General features: G+C 36.4%; 1 protein-coding gene across 4 annotated transcripts; it reads right to left on the bottom strand.

The window, feature by feature from the left end:
* Positions 1 to 385: 385 nt before the first annotated feature.
* Positions 386 to 17364, bottom strand: ptpn6 (protein tyrosine phosphatase non-receptor type 6). Of its 4 annotated transcripts, XM_056762335.1 has the most exons (17): positions 17309 to 17364; positions 16535 to 16637; positions 15422 to 15450; positions 14460 to 14582; positions 12441 to 12635; positions 8293 to 8473; positions 6273 to 6389; positions 5131 to 5262; positions 4568 to 4664; positions 4383 to 4462; positions 4121 to 4267; positions 3781 to 3915; positions 3397 to 3551; positions 1941 to 2008; positions 1621 to 1772; positions 1350 to 1423; positions 386 to 741 (listed from the first exon to the last, which is right to left on the bottom strand). In XM_056762335.1, the coding sequence occupies exons 3-17, from the start codon at positions 15427 to 15429 to the stop codon at positions 645 to 647; spliced, it is 1761 nt and encodes a 586-aa protein (XP_056618313.1). In that variant the 5' UTR covers positions 15430 to 15450; positions 16535 to 16637; positions 17309 to 17364; the 3' UTR covers positions 386 to 644. The 4 variants fall into 4 exon arrangements, with proteins under 4 accessions (XP_056618313.1, XP_056618314.1, XP_056618312.1 ...); XM_056762336.1 differs by lacking the exons at positions 16535 to 16637; positions 17309 to 17364 and adding an exon at positions 16096 to 16200; XM_056762334.1 differs by lacking the exons at positions 16535 to 16637; positions 17309 to 17364 and adding an exon at positions 15709 to 15832.
* Between the last annotated feature and the right edge of the window lie 6 nt (positions 17365 to 17370).

Raw genomic sequence — 17370 nt, 5'->3', positions numbered from 1 at the left:
ACACTTAGTAGCAGTATTAAAAACACATCATTTTTCCAATGTACTCCAAATTAGAGCAAGTTCTCTCTCACACTCTTTTTCTCTGACACGCTGTCGTTTCTGTGGCACTCTGTAAAGGTCATTATTTCATCTAATGTTTTTTCCTGCTGTGCCTCGGTGTTAAATGGGGTCAGCGCAGTGTGGGGTTCAGTGATCAAGAGCCATGTTTGACCCATATGTGTGCAGCTCTATGATGTACAGAATACAAATGAGGCACCTGCATTTCAGCTGGCATCAATCCAGCGTTTGTCTTTAACATCTCTCCGGGACATCGACCTTCCTGTTGGATTAATATCTTCCCGGAAATAGGCTTTCCACAGTAGATAAATGCAATGGGAAGCAGGGATAACTTTGAGATTTTATTAAAACCAAGAACAACATGTTACAGAAAACACATGATCGATCTGTTTACGCCAGATAAAACTTTACTTAAAAAATATTATGATCAAATAATAAAGATGAACAAAGACAAATAACAGTTTTGCAAAACGATTGGCTTTCTTTATATATCCTCTGGCTCAGTATGCTTTTAAACAGAATGTCTGCAGGACAGCGGAAGAATTATTTTTAAGAAAGCTGTACAACCAAAAAGCGATATTTAAATCTTATCGTTTTCTCACAGAGCCACTCTTCTTATCCTCCGAGTTCTGTTTTTTGACATCTTTCTTTCCCTTGGCTCCCTCATAAGGATCTTCATTTTTTCTGAAAATAAATTGCTGATAGTCACATACTTCATATATATATATATGAATCATCATAAACACCCAAGTTTCTAAAGAAGTTAATTGCTAATGTAAAAACTGCGCTGGATACGAATCAAACTCCTTAAAATCTTAATTTTAATGCTTTTAAAATGTAAATATTCATAACATTCTGCCATTGCCATGCCATTGTTTGTTGTTGGTTTTTATTTGTACGCCACTACATATGCATTTATCATTTTACTTTTATGTTCTATCAGTATGTAAATGAGAGAGAATGGAGAGACAAAACATTTGATAACAGTTAGTCAATAATTAGTAAGATTCACTGTGATTAGATTAAGGTAAAGCAGGGACTATAGCAGATTTAAGATAAGAATGTCTGCTCAATCCTATTCTTTCTCTTTTGAATGGGATGTTGCGCAACTGTTCTAGGCTTCTAAGTTGCATGTGTAAGCAGAATGACCCATGTGACAGAGAACTTTGAACCGCCGAATTAACTGGTCTTTAGTTAGTGGAAGATAACGGACTGTGTGAAATGTTTGTGGAGTTAAAGCAGAGTATTTAGGGAGACATGACAGAAGGCAAATGGCTCAGATCCACACTCACTTTGCAGAGGCTTTGCGACTGGCTTTTTGGTGTTTGGGTTGAATTGAGAGGTTTCCGTATTCAGTTTCTGTTTCCTGTAAGAGAAAGAAAAAAATAAGAATTTGAAACACTACATAGAATAGACAAGAGACATGCAAAGAACGAGTGGTTTATCTCCTATTTTAGTGATGATTAGGCAAATATTCATTATTATCTTTTATACTTATTGTCCATTGTATTGACTGTCATGCACACAAAAATACCCCAGCACACATAGATATTTCGTACGTACCATGCCGGCTTTACGTGTGACCTTGGTCGAGTCTATATACTGAAGCACGGCCATGTATATGAACTTGTACTGAGCCTCAGTTTGCACCATGCCGGACCGCTGCTCCCTAACCATCTGAATACACTTCTGGATGTCAATGTCACAGTCCAGACCTGTCGAGGACAACATCATTAGAACACCATTGCATTTCAGTAATTGGCAGGACCCTAATCAAAACCCTGAGATGCCCATGTCATGAATAGAAAAATAAACGCATTTTATGCATGCTGACTTTAAACCCTTCACAAAAGTGACACAAAATAGAGAGACTGTAAACTCACCTTTAGCATCAATTACATCTATAAGCATGTCGATCACCACAATGGTTCCTGTTCGTCCGATACCAGCACTGACAAAACACATCAAGAAGCCACACATTAAAGGGACACGTTGGGCTTGAATCAAAATTTCCCAATGTTTTACTTAACCTCAAGGCATCCGAAGTGAATGTGACTTTCTTCTTGAAGAATAATGGTCGAAGTTATAATACCAAGTGTACTTTTGCTTCCAAGCTGTAGAATGGAAGTGAATGGGGGCAATTTTTTGAAGCTCCACAAAGTACATCCATCGATCACAGAAATGCTCGACATGGCTCCGTGGTCTTAACCAAGGTCTTCTGAAGCGAATCGATGCATTTGTTTAAGAGAAATATCCATATTGACAAAGCTTTTAACGATAATGTCTAACGTCCGATGCAGGCGAACGAGAGGCTTGTTTTACGGCAAATGACACAGGCGTCAAGTTCATGTGACAAGCACAGCATTTTTCGTTTACAGCACATAGAACAAAAAACCTCCTCTAGGCGGGCGCTTTTCGTTAGCGGAAAAACAAGCCTCTCGTTCACATGCAGCGGATGTTAGAATTGGGATGTAACGTTTCACTCAGCTCACAATGTGAAACGATTCACGATACTGATCTCACGATACGATTCATTCACGATTTGTTTTTACAAAATGAGGTGAGACAAATTAGGAATTAACACCTGCCCTTGTCTTATTTCTTAAATGCTGCACGTTTTTTGTCATATCCACATTTTCATAGTTTGCAGTAGACACAGCGGCCCCTGCTGTTCAAAAAATGAATTGCGATTCAAATAATATCTCAACTGGCTTGAATCGTCACATAATATAATCGATTTTCAACCGGCTCACTGTGAATCGTTACATCCCTAGAAATGATAGTTAATAGCGTTGTCAACATGTATATATCTCGTGAACATACGCATCGATTTGCTTCAGAAGACCTTCGTTAAGACCACGGAGGCGTGAGACCCATTAAAGTGGAAAAGTGGTTTGATAACTCCGACTGCATTATTCTTCAAGAAGAAAGTCGCATTCACATTTTGAGGGTAAGAGGATTTGAGGGTAAGTAAAACATGGGACAATTTTGATATAAGCCTGATCTCATCCATTTGCGGAGGTCATGAGTCAGTAGTAGCGTCCTACAGGACACGTTAACACTCATGTGTAAACAAACTATTGATAAAGGTTTCGTTTGGGAACTAAGGTGAGTGGGAGTGGTGTGACTGCTGTATGAATCTTACTAATCAGAAATTTTAGCATGCATTTCATTACATGCCAGAGAGCAAAGGAACAAAAAAAACATAGAACAGTCACTTCCAGGGACCATGTAGACTGGGCGCTCTCTTGAATATGACCCAATCATAAGTAAAGTTGTACAAATGCTAATGATGTAATAATAAGTTACAAAAACCTCTTGTTGTGTGTATGGGAGTACCTGCAGTGAATTATCATTGGTCCATATGAGGAAAATTCAAGTTGTTTCGAGTTGACCTGCTGCAGAAAGCTAAGAACTCCACCAGGTTCCTGGGGCACGCCATGATCTGGCCAACTTAAATATTGGTAGTGCCAAATGGTCCTAGCTGGCTCTTTCTGGAATAAGAAAATGAATAAATCTAAATTAATAAATAGAAGTGTGATAGAAATAGCAGTGCATGTGTGAATATTTGTACTTAAATATTCCTTATTTGTTATTAGATTTAAAAAACGAACTCAAATCTAACTACCATTTAATGTCAAACGTTACGTTTATAAAAACAAAACGCATTACGTTCTACTATCAAGTCTGCAGAAACATTAGGTATAAAAAGACTTTTCTCACCCGATGAGGAGCTGAGAGTTCGATCACTCGGACCTTGTAATCAGTAGCATCCTTCTCAGATAGTAACGTCACCAAATATCTGCCTGCGTCCTTGGTCTCTCCTTGAGTCGTAGGCCAGTACGGCACACATTTATTCTGTAGAGAGCACACGTACATTGACAGGGTGCTTATTAATTACAGAATATAAAATATTGCATTCGAAGTCTTACGTTTCGAATGAATCGTTTGATTTTAAAGCCTTGATATTAATTATCATATTAATAGTAGTTTTAATATTAAACAATTTTCAATTACTTGAACAAGTTTCAACTTTATTATAAATACTGTATTCTGTACTAACCCTTCCTTTTTCGACCTCCCTTGTTGTCATGACGATTACTCGTGACTTTTCTTGCCATGTCATTTGCCAGAAGTCATTTACGGTGGTCAAGAGGCAGCCTTGACACGCAATGTAAACCTTCTGTTGATCAATATCCATCAGTTTGTTCTGTGAACAAAAAGAAACAGAAAAAAGTTTGGAAGGGAGACGTTTTACAGATTTCTTTTTTAGAGGGGTCACTTATTGTGTACATATTGTATTGTGTCACTTGTTGTGTACATACTGTAACATAGTTGGCATTAATGTAATCAGAGCCGACAACATTAGGATCTGCGTTCTCCATGATAACCCGGGTTTCATCAACTGAGAAAAGAGAAGGACGAATGAATGAATGTTTTGCTAAATGAAAATAAGTTATATTTATCACTAATAATTGTATAGACGAAGAAATGTCAAGTTTATACTCACAGGGAAGGATGTTCTTGTATCTGTTTTTGCTTTTGTTTTCTGGTCTCATCCCTTCATCTCTGCTCTTTGTTACCTTAGTTTCGAGCTTCTGTAGCGTCTAAAGACAAAAAATAGATTTATAGACCGAAAATAGTAAAGATCGACGAATAAATGAAGAGAGACTGCATGACCACATCCTGACGGTTGAGAGTGATTCTCAACAACCGTTCGGCAGCTGTGGTCTAACCCTTACTCCGACCAAAGAGCATCAAAATAAGAATACTCTAATTTTAGCAACAGTTCCTTAAATCAGACAATGTCAGGTGTTGTAAGCACAAACATGGTTTGAATGAAGACTTTTTTTATCCAGACGCATGGTTTTAACTATACAATCTACATTTACATGCTATATATACAATTAATATACACATTACAGCTCCATACTACCTCCGTGTATTTAAAATGCCTCATTTATTTCATTTTAATTCCTCCTATGCCATTTAGGGGTAAACAAATGAGTTGAAACATAAATGAATATTCTGAGCTACATCTGAGCGATGTCATTTTCCACTGGGATGACTCACATCAAACTCTTCCCAGAATCCGCCTTTTAACTTTTTATCAGCCCCTTCCGCTTTCTCTTTCTCTGAAGTCAAGTCCAGCTGCTTTACTCTGCTCTCAATGTCGGCTGCATTTAACCTTGTGGAGTAATAAGGCTGGGAAAAGAGGTGGGCAGATATTAAAAAAATACATACACTGAGAAATAGCACGAGGCACAGTTGTGAAGACAGAAAGTCAGACATTAGAGAGGAGGAGAGATGCAAACAGAGACGGCCAAGATTAATCACAACACTAAAGGTGTTTCCCACAGTTCTATGACCTAATGTCGACACAGATACTTTCCAGTTCAATCCGTTCATCTCACTAAATCACTAGCCACTTTGAATGTCAAAGAACAATGTTATCATCAATGTGAATTAATTTAACAAAATTGTAAACCGAAGTAGAAACTTGTTTGAAATAAACAGCCGAAGAAAAAATATAGCAGACCATTTCAAAATTCAGACCATTTCAGTTTTTCAGAATTTTCTATTTATAGGTATGTGTTTCGGTAAAATTATTAATCATAGTAAAATTATAAAAATTTTGATTCATTATGTGAACTACGAACAATAACAAATATTGTTTCTATTTGCATTTATTTGCAGTAAATGGAACCGGTCAAAATAACAGAAAAGATGCTCTGTATTTTTCCAGATCTCAAATGCTGCAGAGAAAACAAGTTCATATTCACTTCTAAGCAATACAACAGTAAAATGTGTACATGTGTTTAGGAAAAGTTTGATTTTTTTAAATGTGTTTACTTTGTCACTCATGAGGTTTGATTTTGTTGAAATTCAACAGACACTGGACAGGAATGGCCATAATACATCTAGAGATGCTGATCAAATGAAAATTTGCAATGGTCTTCAAATTTTTTCCATGGCTGCACAGTATATATGTTATAAATATGGTAACTATGCAATTGCACTAAAATGAAATGCTCTAATGCCTGAATTGAACTGTTTTCTTTTTTACATTACAATTATTATAAATAATACAGTGATAGCCCTCTGTATATCCCCCAAATTTAGCTCTGTGATCATTCTCCATCAATATCATGCTTCCCATGTTAGGACTAAATAAAAAAAATCACATAGGAATGTTTTTATTATTAATATTTTACCTGTTTTAGGTAAACCATGGTGCCAGATAACTCCTCAATGCCACTACGTTTAAAATGCTCGACAAGGTCTGTCAAAGTGTCAAAAATCTCTTTACCACCAACTGTGTAGCGGTCATTCTGAAACGAAATAAACAAACATAAGAATTCATATTCATGTTTATTTTTGTCCTGGAGCGGCGTCATGTCACAGCCTAAGGGTTTTGTGTGAGAAAGACATGGCTTTCCTTATATTGGCTTGTCATGCGCTTTCTCGTGTCTCGTCTGTGTTTCCCGCCCTTTTCGTCTCGTTAGCTTTCCCTTAGTGTTTGATCTCTGTCACCTGGTCCTCATTAATTATCCTTTGTCTGTATCCCCTTTAAAGCTTCCTCGTGTTCATTGTCCTGTGCTCGTACCTTGTTCCTTGTAGCCTGTACTTTGTATAACCCATGCTGAGTGTGTTTTGCCAAGTTGTGTCCTGTATTACCTGTTTACCTTGTACCTCTTGGTCGAAGCTCCTGTCCAGTCTTAGTAAGTGTTTAAGTTTAGTCTACATCAAGTGTTGTTTATTTCAATCTAGTGTCAGTTAGTTCTCGTCCTGTTTAGTATCCTGTTTATTTATCCATACCCCATCGCGGGTCTTAGTTTTGTTCCTGTTTTATGTTTATCATTAAAGTCTTGTTAACCCCTCATCCGCCTTTTTTGCCTGCAATTGGGTTCTCCTGCCTTGTCTCAAGACAATCCATGACAAATTTTGAGTTTTAGAATTTACCAGTCACTTCACAATCACATTTAATTCACAATATGAACAACGCTAGGTTTAGCGGCACTCGCACATCTAAAATGTCTGAATATGGTTCCATCAAAACACATGGTATCTGCGAACACATATGTAACCTTTACCCAGAAACAACTTCACTATTTCTGCCCTTTTGCCAAAAAGGCATTTTAGTTGGTGTAGGTTAGTTCCCCTCAAGTTTACACAGGTGTCCTTAGCAGAGCTCATCACATGAACTATAGACAAACAAATGTTATTAATATCATATATTCCGTTCTATAAAATACATTTTACAAAGCGCATTTTAACAGTCAATTATTTTTTGTGCTTTAAAACGTTGTACAACATCACCGAAAAAGCAGCAAAAAGAAACCTCTGTGTTCCCAAATCAGATTTACAGAAGCCTCACACTGGTGGGGTATTTAAAACCTCCTGGATGAAACAGGGTAAACTTAGGCCGGTTTCATAAATCTTAGGACTGCATTGTTCGGTTTTCTGAGCTGAATAAAACCTTGTGTTTGTTCAGTTAATCCGCTGTGTTAATCACACAGTAATGCAATGCAGTGACGCGGTTGGGCAGAGCACTTTGACCCTCTGCTCACATGCATACGCAAATACAAACAAGTGAAATGAATAAAACAATAGACCAAGTGACAAGTGACCTCAATACCGAAGGTTCTGAGGTCTGAGTGGGACATGAACACCCCCACCATAACATTCGCACAGACTCATGACCTAGGTCAAGTCTAGATTCTTCGGGGTAAGTCCTGTTCGGCGATTTTAAATGTTGTGCAGTGGATGTTTGTAACAATATAATATGTCGTGTATACCATGTTGTATAATGCATGCTATACTGTGGGTGAATGTTTAGGTATTATGAGTAAATAATTATTTTTGATGCTTGCCTGAAAAAAAAAACGTAACACTCTCTGCTCAGGAGTGGTGCAAAGGCAGTCATGGTTCAGTTTTCTTCAAATGCATGTACTTATAAAATGTATGAATATATAAATAACACCACTGGCCAAACGCAATTTATAAAATATATATTAATAACACCACTCCTGATATTTACGTGACCTAAATATGCATTTTTTCTACTCAATATTTTTGAGGTTTAATGCCTATTTGTGCCACTAATGGTATAAAATGTACTTGAAGTGTATTTGAACAAGTTTCAGTATAATGTTTTACGTTCCTCACTTCTAAATAGCAGTGTTTGCATATTTGGATCTGAAGACATGCGAGACCAAACCCACAAGCACTTACATTGCACATGATCTTGATATGCGAGACCCTTCTGCCAGTACTGGTCTGATCATTGGTCATTGCAGACAGCACAAAGTCTCCTGGTTTGGAGAGCGACTCCCTCACCAGGAAAGTTCCAGCTTCATTGCGCTCGCGGAGCAGTTTCTCTGCGCTTGGACCTGACAGGTGACCGTGGTACCATCTAAACACACACAGGAGTAAAAGAGAAAACGCTTTGGTTATGGTGACAGTTTTCATTACACATTAGGATCAGAAGATACATGTGACGCACACAGATCAGAGCCGTTTCGAGGATGACAGTTACAGAAATACACTCGGTTGCGTCACATGCATCACAACCACAGCAGCCAAAAACACAAACATGAATAGTATAACTCCTTTCGTGTGTGTATTTGCAGTGCACAGATGTCCCAATTTAATATAACTGAATTGTATTTTTAGCAGTGAGGTATGGTGGTCCTCAAGCGCTAGCATGGTTAAATTTGAGTAAGCAATTGGGTTCAGTTCTCAATTTCTGCATTTCAGCTTCCTGTACTGTGGTCGGAAAATTTTCTGATGACAAGATTTCTTGACTCGAGACTATGGTTTATTTTTAGTTTGTCCTTCCTTCTTCTCTTGTGAAAAAAAGCTTGCTACATCTCCTTTCTGGGGTTCTTCCATGATTGCTTACAGACAACTCCAACCAGTTCCATAAGTGCTTGATTTTATTGATGATTTATACAACGATGTTTATCCCTCAATATTAAAATGAGTAGATTACATTTACATTAACATTTATCAGATGCTTTTATCCAAAGCGACTTACAAAGAGTTTAGGAACAACAAGCGATATGTCATATAGTGCAATGTCATACACAATGTCATACACTGTAGTAACAAGTTCATTACTTGAACTAGCAGTTTATTCTTGCATGAAATAAAGGAAAATGAATAACATTAAATTGATATCATTTTATAATGGCTTATATAAAAGCTTACTGTTGAATGTAAATTTTAAGGCCCTGTATCACTTTTCAGTTTGAATTTAGACATGCAATTAAATGTTAATCCTTCATTAAAGTGATGGTTCACCCAAAAATGAAAATTCTGTCATCATTTTCTCATCCTGTTGTCATTTCAAATCGTTATGACTTTTTTCTTCTTCTGCAGAACCGAAAAGAAGATATTTTAAAGAACGTTGGTACCCGAACAGCGCTGGCCTCCATTCACTTCTATTGCATGAACACAAACCAATGCAAGTGAATGGTGGCCAACCAACAACATTCTTCAAAATATCTTCCTTTGGGTTCTGCGGAAGAAAGAAAGTCATAAAGGCTTGAAATGAAAAGAGGGAGTAAATGATGACAGAATTTTTATTTTTGGGTGAACTATCACACTGATCTATATGTATTTGATATTTCTATTAGTGCTGTCAAATGATTAATTGCGATTAAATCGCATCCAGAATAAAAGTTTGTGCTTACGTAATATATATATACTGTGCATTATAATTTTGTATTTATGAACACATACACGCAAATATTTAAGTAAAAAAAAACATTTATATATAATTTCAATTATTGGTCAATATAAATAAAAACAAATACAAATAAATACATATTTAGGAAATATCTACATGTATTTATTTATAAATGCAAAATTATTATGCACAGTACACAAATATATTTTATGTTAACATAAACTTTTATTCTGGATGCGATTAATCGCGATTAATCTTTTGACAGCCCTAATTTCTATATATATTAATACCACATTTATTACCCCACTGTATATTCGTTGCGAACTGTTGCTCACAGTTTTCAGGAACGAAACCTCTCAAAGTTTTTCCACTTTATGTCCTACAGAGTCGACTGTTCTTGATGTGTTATGTATACTGTATTTTAGGTCACCGATGAGTGTCTGATACCGACATTTTAATGTCATTATAAAACCATACTCAAATCCTGGCCTTTGTCTCAGCTGTTTATTTACGCACTGTAAAAAACAGTAAACGTTTTTTTAAATATTGTTTAATATTTGAATGACAGAAATAAGTTAACAACATTAAGTTGGTGTAAAATAACGTGGTATTTTAACATACCATTTTAAGCAAAAATTTTATTTTAAGTTTTTCTACTGCACCAGCTGTTGGAATATTAAACTTTTAACAGGACTTTTATCTCACAAAGTGGTTTATCAGTGATCTTAATCACTTATCTCTTATCGACGGAATGTTAAAGCTGTTTTTCCATACCGGTTTGTTTGGGGACTGAAGTTTATCAAGATTAACAAAGATGTGACTCAAAAATCTAATAATATGCTCAGAAACAGAGCATATATATATTCCATCTGTTTCGGTGATATTAAAAAGTCCTTTGAAACATTTTGCTGCACGGAGAAGTCACAGGAAAGTTTTTATGTCACACTCATACTTTCTTTTTAGTGTAGGAATGAATAATTTCTTTCCTTTGAAAATCTGTTATGTGTATAGAAAACAAGAAGATCTGCTTTCTGTGCAGCACGTTTCCTGACCAATGAAATTACAATTTTTTTAAGTCGTTCACATGCAAACACAGAAACATGAGAACTTGACATTTTTAGCGGCTTTTGGGCACAGTGATAGCCCTACTTTTTTCATATTCGGCTATGACATTTCAACTCACGTAACACATAGGCTATAGTAGCACTTGCAGGCATGCGGGAAGGTGATACACTGGGATTGCCTATGACGGACAGAAAGTTTGCACAGATTCTCTGTCCATTTAAAAAACGAACATACATCAAGAAGTATAAGTATGACCAAAAAAAGAAAAACGGTGGAGAGATATGAAGGAAGGTCTAAACGGTTCTGGTCACTGTTTGCAAATGTGTCAAAACTAAAGTTTCCAACCGCAGACGAGAAGAGGAAGTCAGACTTGGCAGAGGGAGGGGTGGAGTGAGTTTGCGATTCAAGGTGCTTCAACAAAATAAAGCAGTCTAAAGATGTGTCCAAAATCAAAGTTAGCATTTTTGCATGCTTTTACTGGCATTTATATTAAAATGTCTTGCTCTAAAATTGTAATGCATGTAAATGCACCACTATATAAAGCTGCAGTCAAAGCATGGATCTTCCATTCATACAATCGACAGTGCAGGTCAATGGACACCAGCACCTTCTGTATCTTTAAAGCATTTTCTAGCACACAAACAGCTATTAGTTAGTGGACAAGACCATCGTAGAAAAAAACTCCTATCCGATAATGTATAGAATACTAATAGAATATGTCCTTGTAGTTTATATGTAGAATTTTCTTTATAAAAATATTGATATATGTAGTTACTTTCTATTTTCTACTTTTTGTATTTTATCCTTTTTAAGAACTCAACCACAAACATGTAATCCTAAAATGTGCATTTCTGAAAGTGTATAGTCTGATGCAGTATAGAATAAACTGTACCGTGTTATTTGTAGACCCTTAAGAACATTTTTGCAACGATAACAAAATGTGCAGAAGAGATTTTATATTTCCCTGAGTTTACAATACTGTATTCAGATTGCGTGTTTTTTCTAATGCTTCAAGCTCATAAAATCTATATACGGCATTCATGCACCCAAACATGCACTGTACATATTTTGCGATCTCATGCAAAACTCAAATGATTCTGATGTTAAAGTGCTGATCCAGGTTTAAGTTTATGTGCCTATAAGGTCTCGGACAGCACAGATGCAACTTTGCCCTGGCAGACTTATCTGAGGAGGATTGATACAGCAGATAAGTGGTGGTATATACTGATAAACTAACAGATGAAAAGTTAGTTTGTTGTGATCATGTCTACCGTGGCCATCACTTTATTTCCGATTCTGCACATGTAAATTTGATCAATCATACTGAAAAAAAGACAATTCTGTCATGAATTAGTCACTCTCTATTTGTTCCAAACCTGTATAAATGTCTTTGTTCTGCTGAACACAGAGAAAGATATTTGGACGAATGCTTTTAACCATCCAGTTCTTGGACCCCATTGACTGCTCTAGGAGAAATGAGAATGCTAGTCAACCGTGCCCAAGAACTGGTTGATGTCCAATTGTCTTTAAAATATCTTTTTTGTGTTCAACAGAACAGAACAAATATTTTTGGGTGAACTTATATCGGAATGGGGCATGTCCATGGTGAAATATGATAGCTTACCTCTCAGTAGTGGGATCAGAGCAGTTTAAAGGGTATTTGAGTTCGATCAATGTCCCATCTCTATCCTGTAAAACCCCATGGTCTGCAGTGTAGTATTCCACTAGTTCAGCCAAAGTAGCGAACTTCTCCCCACCATAGAGGTCATAGTAATCGCCGGTGTTCTGAATCCTGATGTGGGTGATCATATCCCCTACTCTGAGAGAAAGGTATGGAAAGAGAGTGAGAGCACATCATGCAAAAAAAAAGGAAATGTATTATTCACACAGTGTAGCTATTTATCGAATTTGTTGTGTGCGTTAAAGGACGATACGAATTGAACATGACAACCTAAAATTATTAATCCAGAGTTCTTTGTATATGATAAATCGGGCTATTTGGTGGCAAAATTCAAAAGCACCGGAATGTTAACACCAAGACAGGAATTGCAAAGGAAATTGAGTAACAGTAACTTCGGACAGCATGTAGAAACAATTAATGTGTAGTAATTACTTCCGCACGTGTTATTTACGAGACATGCTGCATGTTTTTATTATTTGTCACACAAATCAGTTGGTTTGTCATAATGTTCAATGAACTTTAAAACAAAGTCATAACAGAACGCCTGTATTCCACGGTACTATATATTTTTTTCATAATGTATGAAAACGTTGCAATGTTATCCCTTCAAATAAATAAAGATCAACTGAAAATGGAAGTGGCACATCTGCCAAATAGCCGGACCAAAAAAGTGCACTCTTAAAAATAAATGTGTAAAACAATGCCGCAGAAGAGCCATTTTAGCTTTCACTGCTATAAAGAATAGAAAAATAGTTCTTATATGGCATCGCTGTGATGAACTATTTGTTGCAATTTGTGACTGTTATCTGGGCATTTACTGGAAGTCACACTTGACACAAATGTCATTGCGTTGAATAACCAAGTGGACATGGCAAACAAATGTTGCTTGAGCTTTGTTTAGGACATCATTTTAATTGCTATTTTCACAATTACTTTAAATCAAACAGAATGCCGCTTGATGCTGATTTATGTGAATCTAACAATAATACAATGTGTATTTTATCTAGCTTGTCAGTCTTATTGTAGTTTGGGGAGTATTTAGAGAATAAATCATCTTTAACAGTGCATAGAAATAAACTTGCAAATGGATTCATATTATTACATCATTTACATTTGTAGGAACGGACACGTGCTACACGTGACTGCTGTTTTGCTAAATACATGAAAATATTTGTACATCTGAGTATTATTTGTAATCTTAAAATCAGTGATTGACACACCCACAACAGATTTAAAAGAGAAAGTTAAGAAGGACTAAATAATGGCTACCTACTCGAATTTGGGAGTCATATCTATCCGGTGATAATACAATTGGCTTATGATTTCAATTTTTATGTGATATTTTTATTTCTTTGTGTTTTAACGTGTATTTTATATCATGTAGCCTACTTGTGTAAGCTGCTTGCAATAGTGTAAATCGCTAAAAATAAACGTGAATTGAATTGAATATATTTATAGTTTTATGTTTCAGAACTAAACAATTCAGAGGAACAGCTCTTGGACAAATTCAGTGAAATTCATTTCAAAATTAGACAAAAAAGTGAAAGTCCCTCCAAAATCGTTGTTTTTATATGGGAAAAGTGAATAAAAAATGGTACAACACCTTTGTGTTTCTCTAATCACTTCATCAAAATCTATGTTTGTTTGTTTTTTAGCGCAAAGTATTTCATAAAAATGCTGCAATTAGAAAAGGAATGAACGTGCAATCGTACAGCATAATTCGGCACATATGACTTTCCATAATGACCGGAGCAGCCAGTTGCACTTTGCAACTAATTTCCCCCACTTCAACGGAAAGAAGAAAGCGAGTTTTAACTGAAAATAAAATGTATAGTTTTGAATCCAATTTCTGAATCACCCAACATTCCACACACAACACGGCATAAGAAGGGCGGTCAATTGACCAACAAGATTTTTGGATGTACAATAATTAGGGGATTATGTAATATCATAGCGCTTTACCTAACAGAAAGGGAGAAATCGCCCACATTCTTCTTGCTGGGTCGGCAAAGGAAGCTGCCATGGACACCTCGGGCCTTCAAAACGTTCTCCGCCTCTATACCCGAGATATCTCTGTGAAACCACCTGGTCAACATACCAAAAGAACTCTATTTAAGTACACATGTACAGTTCCACAAGGACACGTATGTGGTACAAAAGAGTGTAAAAAGTTAAATTGGGGGGGCAATAATAAGTTGCAATCTGGCGTACATTAATACACAGAGATGCTTTCTCCACAATTAATTGCTTTTTTGAGCAAACGGCTTAAATGACAAAGTGTAGATATGCAAAAAGACAGTTTCTGGTTGGCATGGAACATGTTCATAATGTAATGAGATGACCTGTGCTAAATGTGAAAGGACATCTCAAAATATAAAGGGAATTTCATAGGAAATCTAAAAATGACTAAAAATGAGTGAAACATGTCTAAAATAGATTAAAATAGATCAATTAAGTTTTTAATATATATTCGTTTAAGCATCCAAATACTTTTTGGGGCCATTGCACATTTCAAACAAACATATCCAAACGAATTTCTTCAGCTCCTTCGAAAGCATATCCCTACTGTACTTTTAACTGTACTTAATTTGTAAGCACGTGCAAAACCCATATAGTCTACAAACACATATATAGAGTGTAAGGCCTGCTGTAGGTCTGTATCTAACCACCATGCGTATTTGCAGAGATGCATGCACAAGCGCAGTTGACGTGCATCAACATATAAACACACTGTGCGCGCTCACGGTGGTGGATATGAAAGTGTGAAACAGCAAACAGAACGAAAAAGCAATTGCTCAAATCACATTGCAAAACACACAAACGACAATCTGCAGTGAAAAACATTTGAAAAGTAAAACTAGAAACGGGAAGATGAAGAGCCAAACAGAGAACAAGTGCGCAAAGTTTACGGTAGCTCGACTTACCGAACCATCTTCCTTTTTCAAACGTTCCTCTTCCAGTGAAAGAAAAAAAGGAGTGAAATATGATTATATTTGTATTCAAATAGATACGGAACACTCAGACACATTAATCCACACAGTACTGTACAATTGTCTTCTCTCTGTTGGTTTCACAGTGTGATCTTCACAGTTTGCACTCATCCTGCATGTCTTTTTACACCCCTCCCCTTACTTGTGTCTCTCTCTCCTTACAACCTGTGCAGTGACAACCTTCCCATAATGCTTCACTCTACATTTAGCTTCATACATACCCTCGGCCAGTGTGCTTCAACTTCTCTCTTGAAACGAAACAGTCTTATTAGAAGAACATGTCCTTCAGACAGCGTATATAACCCTCTGACGTCCCTCCCTCTCTTACTCTCTCATGCACTGTCACACTCTTCACACTGTCACACTCTTCCTTCCTTCTTGCGGCTTATTTATAAAACAGTGAAAGCAAAAGAGACGAATACAGAGAGAGGTGAGGTCAGATAGATTTCATATTCTTTTCCTGTATTTTTTAAGTTGTCATCTCACAATAGAAATGAAATAATATATCACGGCACACGTTAAGACTATATTCTAAGAAGCTGCTAAGGATTAAAAGAGGAACCTGCAAGCTTTGCAATAAAACAATGAGTGCAGTGAAAAACAGTTACCCTCATTTACAGTCTCCGGGATTCAGCACCATCACTCATTCTTCATTAGTCTCTATTGCGTCTGACCGTTAAAATATACAGACTGTAGTTTAATTGTACACAGCACTTCCTTATTGACAGACCTTCCTCTCTTACACACACAAACAACTAGCTGTCGAAAGTGGGGACACATACACTAACCCATGCACACACACGCATGTTGCACTGCATGTTATTGGAATATTGGAAAGGGTAATTGTGTTTACATAATTACATCATGACCACCTATTTGTAAAACCGTTATTGTATCATAAGGCTACCATGCATCAGCTTTGAAATAAACAAAACATAATCAAGTTATCGTAAATCTTAAAATCGCTGGTTAATGAAATTAAAGTGTAAAACCTGAACGTTTTTAGGGATACACACATTTAAAAACAGTAAGTGTTATAGTTTTTACCATACGTCTAACCAGAAAGGTTGCAACTGTTTGCCTTGCAAATGTTGTACTGCCAGCCTCTGCGTTATCCATGTCAAATTTGAATTCATGCAAAGTCCAGGATCTACAAAACAAAATGGTTATTATCAGATTATTTATGGTAAACCTGAAACCACGTTGGCAGATCAACACACGCCATCACCAGAAGAGGTTCACAATGGTTAGATTAACCAAAGAATCAAACATTTATAAAACACTTGAACATTTAAAATGGTTAGGCCAAATCATGTGCAAACAGGCATCAGGCGCAGTCAAGCCAAAATAATGACAAGTTTGGCAAAACGTGGTGTCCAACTAAGAAAAATGAATGTCTTTACTTTCAATTCAAAGACAGTATATTAAAGATGTTAAACGATACATTCAAAAGTTGCATTCATGTTGAAAATTCCTACTTGCAGTATAAACTGAAGCTCAGCTTTGAGAAGAATTTAGAAAACTCAGTCAAAATTTTTTCACACAACACATGTATAGAGTAGAAATAAAATAATAAACGACTGAATACAATTGTAGTCTGAATCTGACTTAAAGATTAAAGACAGACACCACACCAACACGATATCAAAGCTTTTCTGCAAATTTAACATTTTTCTCATCAATAGGCTAAACATGGTGAAGTTTCAGAGCCATGCTAAGATCTAATTCTGTGATCATAGAAGGACAGAAGACTTTGCATGTATTCAAATTGTTGGAAATAAAAAATGATAGTTGACGGTCATCCTAAAATACTGGTTTTACCTGTGGTGCCATCACCGTACAGTGGTACTCCATTATCTTTGCATTATGGAACAGCTACCAAT

The sequence above is a fragment of the Triplophysa dalaica genome, chromosome 12 (assembly GCF_015846415.1).
Source record: "Triplophysa dalaica isolate WHDGS20190420 chromosome 12, ASM1584641v1, whole genome shotgun sequence".
NCBI lineage: Eukaryota > Metazoa > Chordata > Actinopteri > Cypriniformes > Nemacheilidae > Triplophysa > Triplophysa dalaica.
The sequence above is the reverse complement of the archived record's forward strand: the minus strand, read 5'-3'. Positions and strand labels throughout refer to the sequence as shown.

What these genes read in the sequence shown, in the direction of transcription:
- ptpn6 (XM_056762333.1), bottom strand. Translation starts at nt 14,593, where the DNA reads ATGTTGACCAGGTGGTTTCACAGAGATATCTCGGGTATAGAGGCGGAG. An exon ending in CCATGGTTTACCTAAAACAG is followed by an intron (nt 5,263 to 6,272) that starts GTAAAATATTAA and finishes CTCTTTTCCCAG; the next exon opens with CCTTATTACTCCACAAGGTT. An exon ending in GATTCTGGGAAGAGTTTGAT is followed by an intron (nt 4,665 to 5,130) that starts GTGAGTCATCCC and finishes TTTTGTCTTTAG; the next exon opens with ACGCTACAGAAGCTCGAAAC.